Below are 10,435 nucleotides of genomic sequence, written 5' to 3'. Positions count from 1 at the left end.
TAAACAAACAAACAAACAAACAAATAAATTAAAAACTGGCGATTATTAAACAGATATACTTAAAAAGACAACATTATAAATAATAGATAGCCTATAGGTCATATACAATATGTACAAATATACACACAACAGCAAGAAATAAAAGAAATAAAGAAGTTTTTTTTTTTTAAGGAGAAATAAAACCTCAGCCATTTATATTTCTGTAGCAAAATTAGTAAAAGTTGTATGCTGTTCCGAATTCAGCACCAGCCATGTGATTTCAAAGAACATGTGACTCTTTTGACGTAACGTAATCAAAACAAAATCCATTAGTCGGAGCTCGATTTACCAGGCGGTGATGTTTGTAGGAAGTCATGTGAGCCGGGATATATGGCGGCTATGGTCAATTTCTTACATTGAAAAACACTGCGATCTGCTTCTGTCATCACTGGCGATGAAATAATTATCTGGTTTATGTTCTGTACAGAAACAACCGCGTTTTCCCCCCGGATCATCGGCTCTAAATTATTTAAGTTATAGAGGTGTTAAGGCTTTTATTCTGCTTTGGCTGTAACTGCTCATCATCTGCTCTCCGCTTTCAGTTCAGTGTCGCAGACTGCAGGTCCTGTTATTTTATAAGTGATGCTTGTGATGAGATTCTGCCTCGGAAACAGATTTTAGGGCGCCGTTTTTGTTCGTAACAATACAAGCGCGTGATGACAAAAATCTCTTAGATGAAATATTAACACAAGTATTCCGTCATACACTGACCGAACTGTCATCTAATGATACTTTCTCTTTATTAACCCTCTGAGCTGTATTCAAAGATCAACTTTATCATTCATAGTTGTGTCCTGTGCGTAAGTTAAGTTTTTTTTCTGAAATACTTTGAAAAAATGAACACAGAAAAGGATTTTTCTCCACTGACACCAAACATTGTGAGAGCTCTCAACGACAAACTGTACGAGAAGAGGAAGGTTGCAGCCCTTGAGATTGAAAAGTGAGTTATAACCTATTGTTTGGTAGGTCAAAATACTCATAAATAAGAGGATATGCTTTTCAATGGATATAAATATCATATTGTTTATTCTTCCTTATTGCACTGATACACATTCTACTGCATGCAGTAGTTTAACATGTATAGTTAGTTTCTCTCTGTAATAAGTCGTTGGTATTTGTTATTTTGCCCAATGAAGAGCTGGTCATCTGACATGTCACATGAACTCATTAGTCATGCTTATGATCAATAGCCCATAGTCCAAACAGCGTCTATTACATAATTACAAGTACTCTAGAAGCCCAGCCAGTATTTACAAATGAATTATTAGAATGCTTTCCCCCAATCTTCTGCCAGGCTTGTGCGGGAATTTGTAGCCCAGAACAACTCTGCACAGATCAGACATGTCATCCAGGTACTGGCCACAGAGTTTGCGCTGTCCCAGCACCCTCACAGCCGAAAAGGAGGCCTCATTGGGCTGGCGGCGTGCTCCATTGCCCTGGGAAAAGTATGTGAACTAATTGTGCAAAACAGGAGGTCTTTGATTCATTGATGCTTATTGAAATTGACTGCTATACGTTCAGTGTGCATGCTTGTTTATCTTATCTTTTGTGCTTCTCAGGATTCTGGATTGTACCTGAAGGAACTCATTGATCCGGTTCTCACCTGTTTCAATGACTCTGACAGCCGTCTGCGCTACTACGCCTGTGAGGCCCTTTACAACATAGTGAAGGTTGCCAGAGGAGCAGTGCTGCCCCACTTCAATGTGCTGTTTGATGGGCTTAGCAAGGTAAACGGATGCCCCTTCATGTCTAGATGCATGCATGAAAGGTAGAAAATGAGTCACATATGGTATTTCATGCTAGTTTTGAATAGTTTAGTAATCAGTACCATTTAAGTATTTAAATAGAAAGTAATATTTCTTAGGGGTAAAAAATTGTGTTGTCGTCACCAAATAAAGGGTTATTTTTTAGTTAACTAAAACCATAAAACACATTGTTTGTTATTTGAATTAAAAAACGTTAACTAAAATAAGATGTAAAAAACTTAAATGACAACATGGCTTATTTTCTTTTTGTTTACTGTGATGTACTAATTTAGTGTACCTGATGTTACTAAAAATAAAACTGTGTGTTTTTACAAACAAACACTCAAGGAAACTTGTTTATGGTCATTAAAATAAAGCTGAAATGAAATCAAATATAAATATTAGGTCAAAAACTTAAAGGTATAGTGGAGGATCTTTCCTAATTTTAGATAAGACCCGCCCTCTCCACTTTTTGAAAAGTTTGATTGATTCACCAGAATGATTGACAATTAGGAGGACCAATAGTATAGGTGATCCACCCGGAAGTAAAAAAATCCTCCACTATACCTTTAAAGAACTTAAAGGGTTATATCACCCAAAAATGGAAATTCGGTCATAATTTACTCGCTCCAAACCTGTAATACTTTCGTTCATCTCTGAAACACAGAGCCTAAATTAAATCTGTTCATCATATAAAGTGATCGTGTCTCTTCAGAAAAATTTGGATTAAACCGCTCAATTCATATGGATTACTTTTCTGATCTTTTTATGAACTTTTTGAAGCCTCAAAGTGGTAGATGCTTAGTTGGCAATGGAGGGAAATAAAGCTCTCAGATTTCATCAAAAAGATCTTCATTTGTGTTCCGAAGATGAACGAAAGTCTTACGGGTTTGGAACAACATGAGGCTGAGTAAATTATGACACAATTTTCATTTTTGGCTGAACTAACCCTTTAAACGACAATTAGAAATGCTGCATTAACTGAAATAAGTTTAAATACTAAAGTTATCAGAACTAAAATAAATCAATTTAAGCTAAATAGAAATATTTTAAAACAAACTTAAACTAACGAAATGGCAAATGCTCAAAACAAAATTACAAAAATTGAAACTGAAATTAATAAATAGTAAAATAGCATATAAAATAAAACTGAAATAACACTGGTAAAAAAGTTTCTGTTGTAATATTTTCTAAAAGACTGAATGATAGGGAAAACGCGTGTTACTGACATTTTGAAAATTATTCCTTTTATAACTTTTTCCTGCTGTAAAGTCAGTTTTTTGTTGAGTGTCGCATGTGATCTGCTCTTTATAGCTTGCCGCAGATCCTGATCCGAACGTAAAGAGTGGATCTGAACTCCTGGATCGGCTTCTTAAGGTGAGTTTGATGAGAGATGTGTGGAATCAGTTGAAATAGTGACATAATCTGATTAGCATTCGTCTTTTTTTTTAAGGACATCGTAACAGAGAGCAACAAATTTGACCTAGTGGCTTTTGTCCCACTGTTACGTGAGAGAATTTACTCGAACAACCAGTATGCCCGCCAATTCATTATCTCCTGGGTGAGTTGAGCACTCTAATAGTTTTAGTTCACGATAACAGAATTGATAATAGTTGCGTTATGTTTTTGTGACTTCCTGTGATGGTTTGACTCTGCTCCAGATCCACGTGTTGGAGTCAGTTCCTGATATCAACCTCCTGGATTATCTGCCAGAATTTCTAGACGGACTCTTCCAGATTCTTGGAGACAGCAGCAAAGAGATCAGGCGGATGTATGTCTTACCGCCTCCACCTATACCTGAGATCGTCTCTCCCTCTTCCTCTTTTCTGCTTCCTTTTTTCAGTTTTAAAGAGCATTAACCGTTGCTGTTCAATAGGTGTGAGGTGGTTTTGGGGGAATTCCTGAAAGAAATTAAGAAGAATCCATCCAGTGTCAAATTTGCAGAAATGGCCAACATTTTAGTCATCCACTGTCAAGTGTCTGATGAATCAAAGTCCAGTGAGTCAGATGTAAAAATATGTACAAGGAGTGTATAGGCAAGTAGTGTAATTATCTATTTTGTCTTTCTGCAGCTAATGATCTCATCCAGTTGACGTCTATGACATGGATGAGAGAATTCATCCAGCTTGCCGGGAGAGTTGTACTGCCGTATTCCTCTGGCATACTGACTGCAGTGCTGCCTTGCCTTTCATATGACGACCGCAAAAAGAGTATCCTACACTGCGTTTGCATATACTCAGTCTCAGCACTGCATTTTATGTTAGATGTTTTTGTTAATATTAGGTTGTCACCGCTCAGATCTATTTCCTCAATAAACTCTCTCCAGGTACTAAAGAGGCTGCCAGTGCATGTAATCATAGCCTGATGAAGCTTGTGACCCCTGAAGATGATGAAGATGATGAAGAATCACAGACCAAAACTTCTCCTCCAAGTGATGAGACTCCAAAGAAAGAGGGAGATCTGAATGGCATGTTTTTTATTTGTATTTTTTTGGTACATTTTATTTGTACTATTTTATTTCTATTTGTGGAAGAAACTTGAGATGAAGGGGTAAGAAAAAAAAATTGACTGCATTGGCCGGGAATCGAACCCGGGCCTCCCGCGTGGCAGGCGAGAATTCTACCACTGAACCACCAATGCATATCTGAGAAGACAATGTCGCCCCCTGGCTATCAATAAAAGGAATGGAGGGATGGAAACATGCCACCTAGTGGTCAAATATGGTAATTGTCTTTGACAGGGGCCTCACTTTGGAAGCCAGAGGGCGACATTAGGATTTCAGGAACGCATTGGTGGTTCAGTGGTAGAATTCTCGCCTGCCACGCGGGAGGCCCGGGTTCGATTCCCGGCCAATGCATCCAAATTTTTTCTTTTTGCACATGCTCTTCCATATTTTCTAAATAGGTATTTTATTTACACTGTTCGGGTCAGTTTTTTTTTTTTTTAAGCTAGAATGCATTAAATTGATTAAAATGGACGTTTTACATTCTTACAAAAAATTATAGCTCAAATGCTGTGCTTTTGAACATCCTATTCATCAAAGAATCCTGAAAAAATGTATCATAGTTCCCAATGTTTCATTGATCATTATAAGAAATTCAAATTTTTAGAGGATTATGAGATCCTATGGTAGTGTAATTAATAAAATAACGCATATTGCATAATGTTAAGTATATTGCAATACTTTTAGTAACATTGCCTGCTTTGATTTGATATGTCTGTTTTTGATTTTAGATTCCCTAAATGAGTCTCAGGACTCTGTAGGCTTCAGCAACATCTCTTTCTTCACTCCAGCAAGGTACTTTTTGACATTCACTGACTAGAAAACACTGTATGTCTTAATTAATACTAATTGTAATAGAAGAGTCGACCAGTAGCTTTAAACCTGAGTAGCTTACTCCTCGGAATAAATGCAATATCAAATTGTTTACTCTATGCTGTGTAGTTCTGACAGGTCTGTGGTAAATCTGGATCTGGATGGCATAGTGCAAGTACTGGACAGACATTTACACGATTCATCCACCGGAATGATGACTCGCATCGCTGTGTTGAAGTGGCTGTACCATTTGTACATCAAGACCCCTCGCAAGGTTTCTTTAAATGTCCTTTTATAGGGATAGTTCACACAAAAATGAAAATTCTGTCATCGTTTACTCAGCCTCATGTTGTTTCAAACCTGTATGAGTTTCTTTCTTCTATTGAACACAAAAGAAGATATTTTAAAGAATGTTGGTAAACAAACAGTTGTCGGCACCCATTGACTTCCACAGCAGGAGAAAAATACTATGGAAGTCAATGGGTGCCGACAACTGTCTGGTTACCAACATTCTTCAAAACATCTTATTGTGTTCAGCAGAAGAAAGAAACTCATAGAGGTTTGAAATAACATGAGGATGAGTAAATTAATTTTCATTTTTGGGTGAACTATCCCTTTAAATATGCAGTTTCAGGTAATACTAAAACATGCAATGCTAAAAGTGATTCATTCCACTGTATGTCCTTGGCAGATGTTCAAGCACACAGATAGTTTGTTCCCCATGTTACTGAAGACATTATCAGACGAGTCTGATGAAGTAAGTCATCATAACTTCCAATAATCTCAGTGCCGATCTACCAAGGCAAAAGCCATTTTAAAGAACAAATATGTCTCACAGGTGATTTTAAAAGACTTGGAGGTTTTAGCAGAAATTGCATCATCACCTGCTGGGCAGACGGACACTTCTGGGTCGTGCGACAACTCTGATACCAAAACAGAGCTCCATATTCCAGGTGGGGTCCAAGATGGACAGCCAATGGTGGTTGGTGGGTAACCAATTTCTAGTACTATTTATATCTGGCTTTAAACCAGAAAAGCCAAATAATACCAAAATTGTGATTTGTGAAATCAAACCAACCATTTTTTTTTATTTGACAGGATCTAAGATGACAGACTTGTCTCCCTCAACTCCCAGTATGAACTCATACTTCTACAAGTTCATGATTAATTTGCTCAAGCGCTTCAGTTTAGAGCGGAAACTTCTAGAAGTAAGAGGGGCCTTCATTATCAGGTAAAACCGTCCTTGTTCCTTTTAACAAAGACTAGTTCCTCAAAGATTTAATCCTGTGCGAATTGCAGTAGTTCAAGAAGAAACTCCTGTAAATCTGAGGACACCACTAATCTTTCAATGTCATAGATTATTTTAGTAAGTTTCCTCTACTTCCTAACAGGCAGCTATGTCTCCTCCTGCACGCGGAGAACATATTTCACTCTATGGCGGACATCTTACTCAAAGAGGAAGATCTGAAGTTTGCCTCCACCATGGTGCAGACACTTAACACTATTCTGCTTACCTCAGCCGAACTGTTCCAGCTGCGGAACCAGCTCAAGGACTTGCACACACAGGTAACATTTGCTTTGAGGTCTAGAATCTTTAAAACAGATCCAAATCCAGTCAATCCAGTTGTGCTAATAATTATTATTCTCAATTTCTACTTTTTACCCTTCAGGAAAGCTGTGCTCTTTTCTGCTGTCTCTATCGCTCTTGGTGTCACAATCCAGTGGCCACTGTGTCCCTCTGCTTCCTGACCCAGAACTATCGGCATGCCTACGACCTCATCCAGAAATTGTATCCTTGCTGTAAAATCTATAATATATCTTTCTATTCCAGACTGACTCCATATTTTGTTTGCTAGTTTCTAGTTTAAAGTTTAAGATTTTTGGGGTTTTTGAAAGTCTTTTATGCTCACCAAGGCTGCATTTATTTGATTAAAATACAGTAAAATATTACAATTTAAAATAACTGTTTTCTATGTTAATATATTTTAAAATGTAATATATTCTTGTGATGACAAAGCTGAATTTTCAGCATCATTACTCCAGTCTTCAGTGTCACATGATCCTTCAGAAATAATTCTAATATGCTGATTTGCTGCTCGTTAACAAACATTTCTTATTATTATCAATGTTGAAAATAGTTGTGCTGCTTAATATTTTTGTGGAAACCGTACAGGATTCTTTGATGAATAGAAAGTTCACAAGAACTGCATCTATTTAAAATATTTTGTAACAGAAATCTGTTATTAGCATCTTTACTGCCACTGTAATCCGTCCTACTTTTAATTACAAAACACACCTTTATTCGAGCTGATCAGCGGAGATCTGGAGGTAACTGTGGACTTCCTCATGGAGGTGGATAAACTTGTGCAGCTAATCGAGAGCCCCATCTTCACCTGTGAGTGTTTCTCAAACTGTTTCTCATATATTCTCAAACTGTCTCTCCACATTAACACTCACTCTCTTTGCAGACCTTCGTCTTCAGCTACTGGATGTAGAGCATAACCCATATCTCATCAAGGCTCTGTACGGCCTGTTGATGTTGCTTCCTCAGAGTCAGGCGTTCCAGCTGCTCTCGCATCGGCTCAGTTGTGTGCCAAACCCTGAACTCATGAGGACCGTGTAAGTACCACACTGAACAATCAGAGTCGGTCTGTTCTCATAGTACTTAGTTAAAAGTTTGATATCTTCTAGATTGAATAGTCGGCCTGTTCTCACGTGTTTTAATTTTCCAGAGATCACCCAAAGGCACCCGTCAAGGACAAACGATTGGCCCAGCCGCACATCGACTACAGTGAACTGCTCCAGCACTTCGACCGAGTCCAGAGCAAACATCTGGAAGTGAGGCATCAGAGGTCAGGTCGCTCTGAGCACCCAGACAGGAAGCTGATGTTGTAAAGGGTCACAGACAGGATGAGGATACGTAGCCTTTGTCCAAAAACTATGGTACATGAGTCTCAGTAGGACCTGTAGTAGGCATTCATGTATCACCTTGTTCAGATTTGTATGTATTTGAGCAACTATAGGCATGAGGGACTTTGATGTGCTTTATTTTTAAGATACGTGAAATGCTTTATGTTCAGGTGCTGGAGTTGTTGCTTTATGTACCACATACACACTTGGACATAATTTGACTTGGTAATCTGTTACAGATTAAGGGCCGATGGTTATAACATTCCCAAATCACTGGTTTAATGTAACCCTCCCTAGAACATTTGTACAGCTCACCTTGCACGTCCCCTGAGTGATTATTATTCAGAACTTTTAATCTCAAACATGACATGTACTGTAAATGTGTCTTGAATGGATAATGTCTGTTTTTGTATTGTGATTTTATCCCACACAATCCACATCCAATAATTTTCTCTCTGTTTTCTTAGCATTCCCATTGGAGTCTGTTTGTTCATTTCATCGTTCTTTCCACATTAACACATTCACTCTTGGCCTTATGTACATGCAAGCCTTTTCTCTGTAATGTGAAGACAAAGTTACAATAAAGTGGAACATGATAATTATTTCGTTTTTGTTGTCTTTAATCTGACTCTTATTCATCTCAAGAACCCCAGAAAATCTCCCTTTTTGCAATCCAGCAGATGGCGCTTTTGTTTTACTTTTTCTAAGAAAAACCTTCCAACATCCGGCTGTAAGATTAACATAATTTCTCACCGAAAATCGGTAGACGACGCTTCTTGATTGATTAAAGTTAATTATAGTTCGAAGTTATGAATTTATTTTACGAGGAATTTAATAATTTCACATTTCCAAACGTTGTTCTAACATTTTTTAAAATACCCATAAATAACACACACTCGCTCCTCGTTAGTATAGTGGTAAGTATCCCCGCCTGTCACGCGGGAGACCGGGGTTCGATTCCCCGACGGGGAGAGAGGTTCATTTTTTTTTTTTTTTTTTTTTTCAAAGGATGGTTCACCCAAAAAATTTAATTTACTCATTTACTCACCCTCAAATTGTTCCAAACCTCTTGAGTTTCTCTCTTCTGTTGAAAACAAAAGATATTTTAAACTATGTTGGTAACCAGACAGTTGACGGCAGATTTTCTTTTCCTACTATGGAAATCAATGGGTATGACTAAGCTTGTTTATAGTTTAAACACTTAAAAAAGAAGAAGAAGAAATACAACACATACATAGTAGTTTTATGATTTATTATTGTATTAAAGAACAGCTCTATCCGTGTGCAGGGTGGAATGATATTAAAATAAATCAATGGAATAATGGAATAAAAAAAAATCCACTCGGAATAGCGCCATGAAAATCACTTGTGGCCAAAAATATATCGCATCGGTAGTGATTAGCACTACCACAGAGAATGAATGGGATACGTTTAGGGAAGATAAGCATTTAAGATCATCTGTTTTCAGATCCCAGACCAAGGTTCGACTCCCAGACGGAGAACATATAAAATAATATAATGTGTTATGCATAGTATTCAGAACTGTGCTGTATAAAATTACTAAAATTGTCTCACTGTTTCATTCAAATAGTATATTTTAATGTTACACAAAAATATACCCCATACAAAGAGTTACCATGGTTACTAGATTCTACCAAAATACTGCAGATCACAAGGTTAATTTGATTTATGGGCCGTTGAATGCTTGAATCTGATTGGTTGACGAACGTTCTATGGTGTGCTGTGTGTGCAATTATTTTCAGGACGGCTAAATTAGTTCCAGGCAGGTCTTGACCGCATTACAGTTCCATATCACTTCGCGTAGTTAACTGTATTTACGGAAAATAGGATACAATCACTGATCTATATGTTATTATATAGATCAGTGGATACAACTCATTACAAGAAAAAGCATGCACTTGATCTGCAATTTTCGATGTCTAACTTCACAATCAATGGAAACATGCAGTTTAATTTTAATGAAGTATAGTCCTATCTATAATCAAAAGAAAATTAAACTGAATATATAAATAAATTGATAGTCCTGCTGCACGGGTTTTTGTAATTATTGCAGATAATATAACAAATAAATAATTATTGATGGGCCTTGTTAAAAGGGCTTTCTTTGTGTTTCATTTATTAGGCTAGTCTACTGCCAATAATAGAAAAAAAGAATGAATTAATTTAAACGAATTGAATTAATAAATAAATAATAATATTGACGCACATGCCTCTCTCTCTCTCTCTCTCTCTCTCTCTCTCTCTCTCTCTCATAACTGCATAAAGCCGCTGTAAGGCCGGTTATGAATGTAATTTGATACTTATGATGACTGATCATGCCCAAACGCGTGTTCAGCGCGTTCAGCCTCTGTTCACAGTCGGTGTTTAAAATCTGCAGTCAGTCTTGGAATATTCATAGTCGTTA

The 10,435-nt window shown here is 37.3% G+C and overlaps 1 protein-coding gene across 3 annotated transcripts; it reads left to right on the top strand.

The window, feature by feature from the left end:
• The first annotated feature begins 310 nt into the window (after positions 1-310).
• Positions 311-8,612, top strand: vac14 (vac14 homolog). Of its 3 annotated transcripts, XM_079858442.1 has the most exons (20): positions 311-979; positions 1,334-1,484; positions 1,599-1,766; positions 3,099-3,161; positions 3,238-3,345; positions 3,446-3,555; positions 3,661-3,782; positions 3,857-3,994; positions 4,111-4,251; positions 5,019-5,082; positions 5,230-5,374; positions 5,792-5,857; positions 5,939-6,086; positions 6,199-6,331; positions 6,492-6,666; positions 6,771-6,889; positions 7,416-7,495; positions 7,569-7,719; positions 7,833-8,043; positions 8,478-8,612. In XM_079858442.1, exons 1-19 carry the CDS (start codon positions 876-878, stop codon positions 7,993-7,995), a joined length of 2,349 nt encoding a protein of 782 aa, XP_079714568.1. In that variant the 5' UTR covers positions 311-875; the 3' UTR covers positions 7,996-8,043; positions 8,478-8,612. The 3 variants fall into 3 exon arrangements, with proteins under 3 accessions (XP_079714568.1, XP_079714569.1, XP_079714567.1); XM_079858443.1 differs by having other exon boundaries at positions 5,939-6,053; positions 7,833-8,611; XM_079858441.1 differs by having other exon boundaries at positions 7,833-8,611.
• The last annotated feature ends 1,823 nt before the right edge of the window (positions 8,613-10,435 follow it).

Source organism: Squalius cephalus, assembly GCF_949319135.1.
Source record: "Squalius cephalus genome assembly, chromosome: 23".
Taxonomy (NCBI): Eukaryota; Metazoa; Chordata; class Actinopteri; order Cypriniformes; family Leuciscidae; genus Squalius; species Squalius cephalus.
The sequence above is the reverse complement of the archived record's forward strand: the minus strand, read 5'-3'. Positions and strand labels throughout refer to the sequence as shown.

Coding starts and splice junctions, on each gene's coding strand:
- vac14 (XM_079858442.1), top strand. CDS start 876: ATGAACACAGAAAAGGATTTTTCTCCACTGACACCAAACATTGTGAGA. Junction 1,485..1,598: donor GCTCCATTGCCCTGGGAAAA/GTATGTGAACTA, acceptor TGTGCTTCTCAG/GATTCTGGATTGTACCTGAA. Junction 3,556..3,660: donor AGCAAAGAGATCAGGCGGAT/GTATGTCTTACC, acceptor GCTGTTCAATAG/GTGTGAGGTGGTTTTGGGGG.